Source organism: Panthera tigris, chromosome D3 (assembly GCF_018350195.1).
Source record: "Panthera tigris isolate Pti1 chromosome D3, P.tigris_Pti1_mat1.1, whole genome shotgun sequence".
NCBI classification, from domain to species: domain Eukaryota; kingdom Metazoa; phylum Chordata; class Mammalia; order Carnivora; family Felidae; genus Panthera; species Panthera tigris.
This window is the reverse complement of record NC_056671.1, coordinates 93,686,815-93,700,387: the sequence shown is the minus strand read 5'-3', so window position 1 is coordinate 93,700,387 and position 13,573 is coordinate 93,686,815. Positions and strand designations below refer to the sequence as shown.

Below are 13,573 nucleotides of genomic sequence, written 5' to 3'. Positions count from 1 at the left end.
GAATATACACTTGGGGGAAAAAGTATTTTTTAGTCTTCTGGCTATAAAAACAGTGCAATAAAATAATGAGTCTTATTTTCCTTTTAAACATAAAGAGTAAGAAGTCGTTTCTTTTTTTTTTTAATTTTTTTTTTAACGTTTGTATTTATTTTTGAGACAGAGAGAGACAGAGCATGAACAGGGGAGGGGCAGAGAGAGAGGGAGACACAGAATCTGAAACGGGCTCCAGGCTCTGAGCTGTCAGCACAGAGCCCGACGCGGGGCTTGAACCCGTGGATCGTGAGATCATGACCTGAGCCGAAGTCGGACGCTCAACCGACTGAGCCACCCAGGCGCCCCAAGAAGTCGTTTCTTATTCCTCCAAACATCGTATCTAACGAACTTAAGCAGGCTGTATTTTCTGTAGAAACCACAGCTCTTCAGTACATACAGCTGGTTTCCTTATCACAGTGTTGAGTGTCTCTCACCCCAGCAGCATGTTGATGGGTGGGTGGTTAGGATCTTCCCAGGAACATCTTGCGGGGAGCCGGGGCCACACCCTGCAGCCCTGTCTGGTTTCACCGCCAGGCTCTGCCGCTTACTGTGGCAAGTGGCCTCCTGGAGCTCCGTTGTCTCTGGAGTGTGGGGGTGGTAGTGTCTGCTGTCCCATGTCTTGGAATAGTGTCTTTGGATGGTGCCTGCTGGGCCCTCACTGCTGTGACCAGATTGACTGTGGTTGGAACACAAGTACAAAGGAGGTGTGCTTTAAATGGATTTCAAACTCAAATGCAAATCCTCAGCTTCATTCCTCCAGCCTAAACTTGCCCATTTGCAGAATAGGTTGTATGATCCCATATCAAACGAGGGGCTAGTGGGAACATCAGCACGACCCCAAGTACCTGACATAATAGACCGTATTCTACTTTGGACGCGTATCCAAGATAGAACAGCCAACAATCCTAGGAAGAGCTCGCTGTCATTACTCATCAAGGAAATGCAAATCAAAGCCAGGAGATGCCACTTCACGCCCACTAGGATGGCTGTGAGTAGATTCAAAGGGTCAGATTACTACATGTGTGGTCAAGGACGAGTAGATTCAAGGTCAAGGACATGGAGGCGTTGGAGCCCTCGTGCACTGCTGGTGGAGAGGTGGAACGCTGCAGCCACTTTGGAAACCAGTTTGACAGTTCCCCAATAAAATCGGGAATTACCATTTGACCCAGAAATATCAGTCTTGCCTATATGCCCAAGAGAATGAACACGTGTGTCCACACAGGACCTTGGACAGAACATTGGTGGCAGCGTTACTCATGATCACCAAAATGGGGAAACAACTTGTGTGGCCATCAAGTGAAGAATGGATAGACAAAATATGGCACAGCCATACAATGGAGTATTAGTTGGTCACAAGTAACTACTGACGTGGGCTACAACATGGTGAACCCTGAAAACATCAGGGTAAGGGAAAGAGACTAGATGCTACGTATCGTGTGATTCCATTCATAGGAAATATCCAGACTAGGCGTAGGGACAGAAAGTAGATTAGTGGTTGCTTGAGACTAGGAGGAGGGGAAGGGGTGCGGTGGTAGCTAATGGGAATGGGGTTTCTTCTTGAGATGATGAAAGCGTTCTAAAACTGTGATGGTTGTACACATCTGTGAATATACCAAAACCAATGAAGTGTGTGTGTTGACTGGGTGAATTGCATAACGTGAATTATATCTTATTGATAAAGCTTTATTGCTATTAACAAAAAAATAAGCAAAAAAATTACACTCCACATTTGTAAACTTACTCTGTACTTGCTGTAAACTTGTATTTATAAGTTGTAATAAGTTCATTCACATTTGACTTTAATAACTATCTTTTTCACTGGAAGTGCTTTGTGACTGCAATATAGTTGAATTTATAATAGTTTGGTCTCTTCATTCCAAGTTTATATCTTATCATTATGTACCTACTGTTTACCTTGCCCAGAGCTAAGTGATTTGCAAACCATTTGCAAACCACCTGCGAGGTGGATAGTTTGTAGAGAAGGAAATTAAAGCTTAGGTTGCCCGAAGTTACAACTCCTTACACAGGGCATGAATTCAAACCTAGATCTGCATGGCTACCGAAACGTGCCTCATCACTGCACCAGGTTGTTTTATTCAAGTTGAAATTAGCTAGTGCAGAAAGTATACCAGTACCCTTGGTTCTCTGAATCTGAATGATTTCTGTTTCCCATCCTCCCCAGGATGGTTTTTGTGCAAAGTCCAGGAATTAGTCGTGGCAGCTGACACAGAGGCAACAAGCCTAGAAGGTACCGAATATATTCAGGGACCCAGTAAGTAATCAAGTACCCCAGGGAAACTGACACAGAGGAGATACGCAAGAGTGTTTATTGCAGTATAATTCGGAAACAGTATTAGTCCAGTGCAAAACAATTCAGAAGGCCATTACACAGCAGTTAGTGACTCAAGCAGAGCTACATACATCAACATAGATGAATTTGAAACTACTGACTGGAGAAGCTGGGCGCAGGATACTATGGTATGATGTCATTTACATACAGTCCTCAGACATTCAAAACAAAGATCCGAAACGTGAAAACAACCAGCAACCTCGTGTGTTTGCAGTAGATTGTTACGTGTGGGTCCCTAGACTGCCTTTTTCTAACTTCTGATCCTATGCAGAGGAGAGAGGAGTTGCTCAGAGCACTGACAAAATCAAAGCTACAACTACTCTAAAACCACACCACTGATATTTCTAAAATCTGCACCCTAAATGTCGTTTCTCAAGCTGCTCAGTTAAAATATAGGATGTGTTCGTGGCCTCACCAGGTTTCTTTTCTTTTCTTTTTTTTTTAAATTTTTTAATGTTTGTTTATTTTTGAGAGAGACACAGCCTTTTTCAGATCCTCTGAGTCCCTCTCTCTCCCCCCTTCTTCTTTTTTTTTTTTTTTAAACTTTTTTTAACGTTTTATTTATTTTTGAGACAGAGAGAGACAGAGCATGAACAGGGGAGGGTCAGCGAGAGGGAGACACAGAATCTGAAACAGGCTCCAGGCTCTGAGCTGTCAGCACAGAGCCCGACGCGGGGCTCGAACCCACGGACCGTGAGATCATGACCTGAGCCGAAGTCGGCCGCCCAACCGACTGCGCCACCCAGGCGCCCCTCTCTCCCCCCCTTCTGTGCTCTCTCTCAAATATAAACATTTTAAAAAATATTTAGGGGCACCTGGGTAGCTCAGTCGGCTAAGCGTCCAACTTCAGCTCAGGTCGTGATCTCACAGTTCGTGGGGTCAGGCCCCGCATCCGGCTCTGTGCTGACAGCTCAGAGCCTGGAGCCTGCTTCGGATTATGTGTTTCCCTCTCTCTGCCCCTCCCCGACTCTGCTCTATCTCTCAAAAATAAATATTTTAAAAATATATTTTAAAAAAGTCTATGGTGATAGGTCAGGCAAGAGACCATAGTTGTCAAGAAAGGAAATTAGGGGCGCCTGGGTGGCTCGGTGAGTTCGGCTTCTGACTTTGGTTCAGGTCATGATCACATGGTTTGTGTGTTTGAGCCCTGAACCCACCTCAGTGCTGACAGCAGAGAGCCTGCTTGGGATTGTCTCTCTTCCTCCCTCTCTGCCCCTCCCCCACTTGTGCTTTCTCGCTCTCAAAAATAAATAAATAAACTTTAAAAAACAAAAAGGAAATTAAATGTGAGAATTAAACCTTCAGGCAATTGCATCTGGAAATGCTGCCTTACAAAGTTAGCCCTTTGCTATTAAGCTTGGTGTTCTCATAAGTTCAAAAATTTTGTGTGAAATGAGTTTTAAATTGCAAGTATATGAATATAGCATTTGATACTGAATTCGCAACATTTCACTTAAGTATTCTATGAATAAACTGGTTGCTACTGAAGTTCCATATCAGTCAAGTTTAGATTGGAATAAGCATGGTTAAGCACGTGTAAACCCATGTGCTACGTCCCCCTTTTTCCTTATGGAAGCATTTGGTTTCTTTTAAATCTATGCAACAGGGTGCTGGAGAATAGCAATCCTTTATAAAAATGTTAGGAACATGTTGAAACAGGTATGATATTCTAAAATGTCAAATAATCTCTCTAAAGGTTTGAATGAATCATCAAGATGTTTAATGTCAGACTGTCCAAGAGGATCCACAAAGAAGTTAGTACTTTTTGGACAGTGTTACTGTTTTTATTTTATTTTTTAAGTAGGCTCCATGCCCCATGTAGAGCTTGAACTCACAACCTCGAGGTCAAGAGTCACACGCTTTACCAACTGAGCCAGTCAGGTGCCCCTAGTGTTTTTATTTAGTGAATAACTAATAGAAGTTTTCTTTTCTACCTACTTTAATCTCTTGAAAATCCTGGATTTTGAATTGTGATCTATGTTATTAATGAGGACTCAAATCTGTTTGGTTTACTTCAATTCAAATATCTAGTTTCTGCTAAAATTATAATAGCAGCTAAAATGCTTTGAGATTTTTCACCTAATCCAATAGAACTATCATGATTTTAAGTCCCCAAGAATACTCAATTAAAAATTTTTTTTAAATGTTTATTTATTTTTGAGACAGAGGGAGACAGAGCGCGAGTGGGGAGGGGCAGAGAGAGAAGGAGGCAGAGAATCTGAAACGGGCTCCAGGCTCTGAGCTGTCAGCACAGAGCCCAACGTGGGGCTCAAACCCACGAACCGTGAGACCATGACCTGAGCTGAAGTCGGACGCTTAACCGGCAGCCACCCAGGCGCCCCAGAATACTGAATTTAAACGATGCCATTTTAAAACTTGGATTAAAAAAGGAAAGACATACACCACTGTTGGGAGTATAAAATGATGCTTCATTTCTTAAATGCATTCGACTAATGTACTCGGTCTTCAGTCACACTTTTGACCCTAATGAAACATGCAGAGAATTCATGGTAACAGTGTTCCTTACAGCATTATTTATAGTAGCAAGATGGTGGGAAATATCAGTCAATGTCCAAGGAACAGTCAAGGAAATGGTTAAATTATTACATCCATATGATAGAATAGTAGTCAGCCATAAAAAAAAATATGAGAAGTGTGTGAAATTTTCAGATGGAAAAACGTTTATGATATGAAGAGAACAGGATATGAGATTATAAACAACATCATCAAACATATATAGAATTGTATGTACAGAAAAATGTTTACAGTGGCTAATTCAATTTAAATTGTAGAATTATGGGTGGTTTTGACTTTTGTATGAAGAATAAAATTTATCTCATATGCAGGAATCATGTTATTTTTACAATGAGAGCCTATTACCGACCCTGTTCTGCTTTACTTTGGCTCAGAGAGGGAAATTGGATAATTATTTGAAAACGTCTCTATATAACCTACAAAATAAGCTGAACTGTGATCTTTGTGCTTCTTCTTGGTAACCACCTCCTTAGGAGCAGAGTGGGCAAGGGTGACCTGGGACGAGGCGGGCTGTTTTCCTGGGTTTTGTTTGGTTTGGAGAACACTGCTATCAGAATGTGTTTGGACTAGACAGAGAACCATATGACTGGAAAAGCTGAGTTGGAATGCAGGTATTGAAAAAGAAATCTCAATCACAAAACAGCTTGTGATTTTTTTTTAAAAAGATCTATCTAGAACACAATTCAGGAAAAAAAGCTGACCTGATATAGCTTATGCTTTCCTCCCCTGACTTGTAAATACTAGGTATGCGTTGAAAGATGTTCTGCCATTTTAGAACCATCTTGGTCAAGTGGTTAATCGCCTTCTAAACTATGTTCTTATTGCATTGTTCTTTTAATCTTTCACTTCATTAAAATGAATTTTTAAATTAAATAGTAAAAACCAGAACACATACTATGCAAATTGTCATTCAAAAAGTACGACTTTGACTTTATCATATTTTCAAGTCTTCAGGTCTGTAAGAAAAAATTTGAAAGAGGTAATGGTTGATTTATATACCAATTAATGCACAGTTAAATAACCTGGAATCCAAAGCTGTCAATAAAATACCTTAATTTCCTGTAATTTTTAAAAAAAATTTTTAATGTTTATTTATTTTTGAGAGAGAGAAACAGAGAGAGAGACAGAGAGAGCACAAGTAGGGGAGAGGCAGGGAGGGAGGGAGACACAGAATCCGAAGCAGGCTCCAGGCTCTGAGCTGTCAGCACAGAGACCCGCATGGGGCTCAAACTAACAAACTGTGAGATCACGACCTGAGCCGAAGTCAGGGGCTCAACTGACTGAGCCACCCAGGTGCCCCAAGTTCCCTTAATTAAAACACATTTTGTGGATAGGAAAAATTGAGTGTATAGAAAACCACAAATTTTTCATGTTTGACAGATGGAGTCAGTGTGGATTCACAACTGCAGGTGAATAAACTGCGCGTTCTCTTACCGAAATGTGACTCCCGCATCAGTATTCCACCGCGGTGACTGAGCACACAGTACCCCAGAGGGAAGCGCCCTGCTCCCTCCACCCACACACTCACTGCCTATCTGTGCCTAAGTAATTGCCGGAAAGGTGTTACAACGTCATTTAATGGGAGACTGACAAAGTACCAGATCTATCGGAATATAGAACAGCAGTTTTTAACATCTTGGGTTCCCCACAACTGGAACACAGGTTTGAGGGGTGTGCACAATCCCCTGAGATTCACAGCACAAGCCAGCCCTGTGTTAACCCTGACCTAGTGCGACCAAGCACAACCAACAAGTACAGATTTGTGCAAACATCTCAGTTTGTTTAGGTCTTTTCATTTAGAAGGCAGTACCACTTTTATTTATTTATTTTTTTATTTAAAAAAAATTTTTTTAACGTTTATTTATTTTTGAGACAGAGAGAGACAGAGCATGAACGGGGGAGGGTCAGAGAGAGGGAGACACAGAATCTGAAGCAGGCTCCAGGCTCTGAGCTGTCAGCACAGAGCCCGACGCGGGGCTCGAACTCACGGACCGTGAGATCATGACCTGAGCCGAAGTCGGCTGCTTAACCGACTGAGCCACCCAGGCGCCCCGGCAGTACCACTTTTAAACACACTTGGAGATCTGACCTTCTCTCAGGCTCGTGCACATCACGTAGTGAGGTTTCCACACCTACTTGATCATTTAACTTGGTGCCTAATATTTAGTGTTTTCGACCAAATTGAAAACAGCAGCTAGATCTGAGTGATGGAGGTTAGGGACCTGGTTACCTGGCTGCCATCCCGTGCCTGCAGTGTGCCGGATCTCTTCTGGGCACAGGGCTTCCTGCCCTGAGGCTCTCCTCTTCTCACTCAGTCAGTCCTGCAGGGGGGCGGGGGAGGGCTTGCTCGCCCCGCCTCAGGACTGGTGGGCCCCGTCGAGGGAGCCTGATTGAAGCTATGCCTTCCACCTCAGAGACAGAGCGTCCTCTGCAGCGTTTTATGGTGGCAGCAGGACGCAGGTTACGATTACCTTTGTTACCAGGATACCAGATGTAGGTATTTGTAAGTCGCTGATAGGTGAACTGGCCCTGATTTAGCAGGATTAAGTGGGGATAATTTGCCAGCTGACTTAGGATAATTATAAAAGAGACAGTAAGACAAGGGAAACAAAGACACCTAATCGTTCGATGAGAATAATCTATTATTCTTATCTATCAGAATAAAACAGACATAAGTATCTTGATGAAGTTGTGAACCTCCACATATAGCACATGAACACAGATCCAGTCTGAGACCTGAAGCCAAGCATTTACTTGCATCTTCAAGATTAAATGCAACATCCCACCGGAAAGGTTTGCATTGTGGGAGCCAGGATGGACGGCTCTTGAACCACTGAGAAACGGGTTGAGGGCTTAATGCCCATATGTCTTCTTCAAATGGTTATATAAATATATTGTCTGAAACAGAAACTACCTTATAATCCCCAGTCTCCAATTCATCATGATTTGTGTTTTGATAGAAGACTAATTTGAGGGGTGGTTGTGAAAAGCACTTTAATAACATCCATTTTTTAAATAGTAGAGCTTGTCATTTAAACTACACTTTTTGGGGCGCCTGGGTGACTCAGTCAGTTGGGTGTCCGACTTCGGCTCAGGTCATGATCTTGCAGTCTGTGGGTTCGAGCCCTGCGTTGGGCTCTGTGCTGATGGCTCCGAGCCTGGAGCCTGCTTCAGGTTCTGTGTCTTTCTTTGCCCCTCCCCTGCTTGTGCTCTGTCTCTATCTCTCAAGAATAGATAAACATTAAAAAAATTTTTTTAAATAAATAAACTGTACACTTTTTAAGGAACTATGACAAGGAGTGTTTCTCTTAGTCTATTTAGAAAAGAGCATTTGTAAATGTCTTATTATTCCTGAAGATTTTCCACGTAGTACAGAGGCAATAATCCCCACAGTGAACAAATATGGGATTGTATTTTTCAAGATGAAAGCAATCAAAAGATATGCAAAAGACAAACATATTTAGTTTCCTAATAATGGCCTTACCATTTGTTCTTTAATAGAATTTTCAATCCCAGCTTGCACCATTAAGTCATTCACATTCTTCTGTAAATCTTCGATGCGATTTCCCATTTCTTCCAGTACGATGTTAAGGAGAATTTTACACAGGGTACAGAGCACCAGCCAGAAAGTCCTGAGAGATCCTTCAGATTGCAGCTACTCATCGAGCCTATTGATAAAATGCCCCGGCAGTGCAACACTTAAAACGAGGGATTCAAAGACTACGCGTACTAATACCTTAAGGTCAGTGCAAATTAACTATTCCCCTGAGGTTTTTTGGAGCGTGTCTTTAACCTTTGAATTGTAAGCTCGGTTCTTTTTTCTTTTTTAATTTTTTTAAATGTTTATTTTTGAGAGAGAGAGAGGGAGATACTGAATCCGAGGCAGGCTCCAGGCTCTGACGTGTCAGCACAGAGCCCCACAGGGGGCTTGAACCTACAGACGTGAGATCATGACCTGAGCCGCAAGCGGATGCTGAACCGACTGAGCCACCCAGGCGCCCCTTTTTTTAAACAATTTCTATGGAATGAATTCAATTAGTAAAGTGAGCTCTAGCGCTCTAAGTCTTAGGACCGATATTACAGCTTATCTGGATTTGCTCAAACTGGAAACAAACATTTTACTCTAATTCTGTTTGAATTCATGTCTTAAAACAGCTGCTGAAGTTGCAAAACCAAACAAAACAAAGGTCAGGGAGCCATATATAGTATCCTCGGTTGAAGACATTCCATGTGATGTTTGCAAGTTTCTGATTCCGTGGAAGTGCACAGATGTTATTCAGCAGACTACTCGGATTTAGTAGTCTGTAGGCTCAGAAAGCCCCACTGGGTAGTATTGTGCGTTGCGTCCTTGTATCGTATTGCTCTCATACAAAATGCCCTGTATGGCTGGCCAAGCAGGAAGTAATTACCTGTGAGTGGTAGTTAATACACCAGGGTATCATGGAAAGGCACAATGTAAACACCAGGACATCGTAGGTCAACAATTATCCACTAATAGCAGACAAAAGATATTCCTTGATAATATTACAGTTCAAAAGCATTGTATAGTATTTGTTATAAGATAGAAAGGATATTTCTGAGGTTCAGAGTTGCAGTTAGAGCTTGAAAATGTTCTTGAAGTTCCTGAAATAGGTTTTCTGCCTGAAAAAAATGAACCATAAGACAATTGAATATAATATTTACTCTTGATGTAGGGCATTTTAGCATCACGGAATAGAACCTCCATATAAATATATAGTTAGTTAGTTAGTTAGTTAGATTTTGGACAAGGTGTCCAGAGCTTTCTATTCAAAGGCGAAGGAAAATCTTCTGAAAACAGTGCTGGGACAATGAGAGCCAAATACATAACTAACTAACTAAGCAGAGGTGCGTCACACCATACCCCGAAATTAACTCCAAATCATCATACACCTGAATGTAAGCGCTGAAACTATCAAATGTCCAAGAGAAAGTATAGGAGAATGCCTTAATAACCTTGAGTCCCCCAAAGAATTCCCAAGCAGAGCTGAACCAGCCATCCAGAGCACACGTGGGCCTCGCGTCTCCCCTGCACTCTGGGGTAGTTACCAGCTGGGGTGGGATGGCAGGATTTGTTGACCAGGCCATAGGCGAGTATCGGTATTGTTGGTGACCGCAAGCCATATTTGCATAGTGCCTCCTTGTGGCTTACCAAGTGAAATCTGGAACCAGGGATAATTGCCTCCCCGCACCTGTCTCTGTCCCCATTTTGGAGATGAGAATACAGAGACGGGTATCAGTGTGCAACCCGCACGTGCGTATGAAGGTGCTGCGGCTTCTATCGGGAGCAGTTTCCCTTCAGAGGGTTTGGTGTTTCTGTTTCACTTTTGTCAAGAAAATGTAGCCCTATGTATAACGTCTAACAAATTCTTTTCAAGAAGACAGACTAGCGTTTGAAGTCGCTTCCTGACCCGCAGCCTGGCGCTCCTGCTCCGGGAGCTCCTCCCGGCGAACCGGAAGCGGGAGCCCCCCCCCCCCCCCCGCGAAGGGTTTGCGCCCCATGGGGGGGTGGGGGACGCACAGTCCGGGAGGAGGTGCGGCGCCCAGACGGTGAGGAGGGTGAGGAGGGACGCGGAAGAGGGGAGGGGGGCCCCACTCACCGCGTCCCGCAGCGCGTCCCCGCCCGGGGCTTTGGGGCTCCGCGCGTCCATGTCGGATGATCCGGGTGGTCCAGGTGGGTCGGCGTCCCTGTGGTCCAGGTGGGTCGTGGGGGGGAGGGGGGCAGGTGGTCCAGGTGGGTCGTGGGGGGGGAGGGGGGCAGGTGGTCCAGGTGGGTCGGGGTGGGGGCAGGTGGTCCAGGTGGGTCGTGGGGTTGGGGGCAGGTGGTCCAGGTGGGTGGGGGGTGGCAGGTGGTCCAGGTGGGACGGGGGGGGGGGGGCGGGGGGGAAGGTGGCTGTGGCGGATGGGCCGGGCCGCACCTCACCCACACAGATCCCTGTAGCGATGACGGCGGCGGCGGCTGCAGAGATGCTCAGGCTTCGGAGGCAAATACTGGAAGAGCCTGGATGTTCGTACTCCTGACCCCCGGACGCTGGAAAAGGGCCCAGAAGGGAATCCCTGGACAGGGCGTGGCTGTCCGCGCCGGGCACCCTGGGCACCGGCGTCAGGTCCTGGGAGGAGGCCCGGGGAGGTGAGGGCTTGGGGAGGTGGCCGCTCCAGCCCGGCAGTCAGCCCCCACCCCCGGGGGAGGGAGGGGAGACCCTGTGCAGGGAAAAGGTAGCTCGTCCAGTTTGACGGCTTCCCCTGCGCAGGACTGGTTTGCTTTGTTTTCATTGCGTCAGAGACGGAAGAGGGTAGCTAGAGAGTGAGCATCGTCTTTTTACTCTTATGACAAAGTATACACAGTATAAAATTTACCATCTTTTAATTTTTTACTTTGAGAGAGAGAGTGCGAGCGGGGGAGGGGAAGAGAGAGAATCCCCAGCAGACTCCCCTCTGTCAACAGAGCCCCAAGAGGGGCCAAACCCACAAACCCCGTGAGATGATGACCTGAGCTGAAATCGAGTCTGACGCTTCACCAACTGAGCCCCCAGGCGCCCCTGACATTTACCATCTTAGCCCGTAACCATGTGCAGGGTGCAGGGGCAGGGGTTGTGTCACCAGCGCGCACCTGCACAGCCCCTCCCCGGCCCCTGGCACCCATTGTCCTGCCTTCTGCCTTTAGGTTTCCTCCGTTTTTATGCAATGTGGTCACTTCTCTAGTGAGATCACGGAGACCCTGGGTGACTTAGCTGCAGCCTGCACGTGGCCTCTTGTGCACCCCCGTCCTGGGCCCATCACCACCCACCCACCAGACAGCCAGCTCTTTAAATCTCCGCCATTTCTACGGTCAACTTTACCCCTAAGGACGTGACCAAGTCCTGGCACACCGCCAACACTTGCGTCCTGTTCTGATTTTACTGAAGCCCTGGAAGGAAGGTCTCATAACCCATTTCTCTCCTGGCACCCTTCAGGCCTGTCTGGATTGCGGCTCGTGGGTCACTTCCTGGTGACCCCCAGGACCCTGTTTTTTAGCAGGTACCTGTTTTGGTTACGTGTCTGTACCCTTCTGGACTCAGAGCTCTGTGGGGCGGGGCTGTGTCTGTCTGGGTCACCCCCGTGTCCCAGGGCCCAGCCTCATCAGGAGAATGCACATCAAAACCACAATGAGATCCCACCTCACACCCACTATGATGGCTAGAATCAAAAGACAGACAATGAGAGTGTTGGCAAGGGTGTGGCAAAGTTAGAGCTCTTACACACTGCTGGTGGGATGTAACATGGCCCAGCCAGTATGGAGAACCTTCTGGCAACTCCACGGAAAGCTACACATAAAGTCGCCATATAGCCTTAGTTCTACCTCCGGACATAGACACGAGAGAAGTGACAGCATACACGTGACACAGATGTTCACGGCAGCACCGTTAACAATAGCTAAGGGGTGGAAACAGCCCAAGAGGCCACCAATAGGCAAATGCAAAGAAAATGTGGTCCATCCATCCGGTGGAACGTTACTCAGCTATAAGGAAGGAGGGAAGCACTGAGGGGCGCTATGACGTGGGTGAACTTGGGAACTTCATGCTAAGAGAGGGAAGCCAGTCACAAAACTCCACATATTGTGACTGGCTTCCAGTTACATGAAATGTCCAGAATTGGCGAATCCATAGAGGAGGAAAGCAGGGTGGTGGTTGCTGGGTGTTGTGGGAGGAAGGGTATAGGGAGAGACTGCTCAACAGTTAAGGGGTTTCTTTGGGGGGGCAAAATAGTCAAAAATTAGGTTATGATGATGGGTGCATGACCCTGTGAATAAAGTAAAAATCATTGAATTGTATGCTTTAAAGGGCGGATTTGTGGTATGTGAATTATATCTCAATAAAGCTGTTAAAATACCTTTTTAAGGGTGCCTGTGGCTCAGTCGGTTAAACGTCCGGCTCAGGTCGTGACCTCACGGTTTGTGGGTTGGAGCCACGTCTGGCTCTGCGATGCTGAGGGTCCCCAGCAGGGATGCTCTCCCTCTCCCTCTCTCTGCCCCTTCCCCCACTTAAACACGGGTGTGCGCGTTCTCTCTCTCTCTCTCTCTGTCTCTCAAAATAAATAAACTTAATAGCTTTTTTAAAGCATGGCCGTGTTGCCACTTTTCGTGTCTTTCTAAGGATCTTTCAGGGACTGAGGAGGAAGCCTTGCAGTGGGGACCTTGGCCCGGGGAGAGGGGGGTGGCAGGAGGCGCACTGGCTAAGCCCTGAGCTTCAGCCTCCTCTCCAAGGATGGTTCCCAGGTGAGGAATCCTGTCCTACGGCTTCTGGTTTCTCTTTGAAGGATGTGGAGGTGGAGAGGCCTCATGCTGGGTGATCTCCGGGTTCTCCCTCAGCCACTAAGGACTCAGGGAAAACCTGCTGGGCAAGAGGGCCCAGCCCGGATTCTCTCACGACAGGACCCACCTTGTCTGCAAGGGCAGGTTCCCTCGTGGAAGCAAACGGCTCCCCAGACGCTCCTTCACACAGGGCAGGGCTGCGTGGTGCTGGACGCTTCTGACGTTCTGTGCAGAGCTAGGCTGGGGTGGGCCTTGGGAGCACCCTGGGAAGCACGGATTCCCGGGAGGACTCCTGGCGCTAACGGCTGGTCCTGGCTGTGGGTCCGCGTTACTGTGCACGCTCACAG

General features: G+C 46.2%; 1 protein-coding gene across 1 annotated transcript; it reads right to left on the bottom strand.

The window, feature by feature from the left end:
• Positions 1 to 291: 291 nt before the first annotated feature.
• Positions 292 to 11,060, bottom strand: HSBP1L1 (heat shock factor binding protein 1 like 1). The gene is made up of 5 exons (XM_042962560.1): positions 10,855 to 11,060; positions 10,537 to 10,624; positions 9,493 to 9,559; positions 8,403 to 8,497; positions 292 to 709 (listed from the first exon to the last, which is right to left on the bottom strand). Exons 2-5 carry the CDS (start codon positions 10,585 to 10,587, stop codon positions 689 to 691), a joined length of 234 nt encoding a protein of 77 aa, XP_042818494.1. The 5' UTR covers positions 10,588 to 10,624; positions 10,855 to 11,060; the 3' UTR covers positions 292 to 688.
• Between the last annotated feature and the right edge of the window lie 2,513 nt (positions 11,061 to 13,573).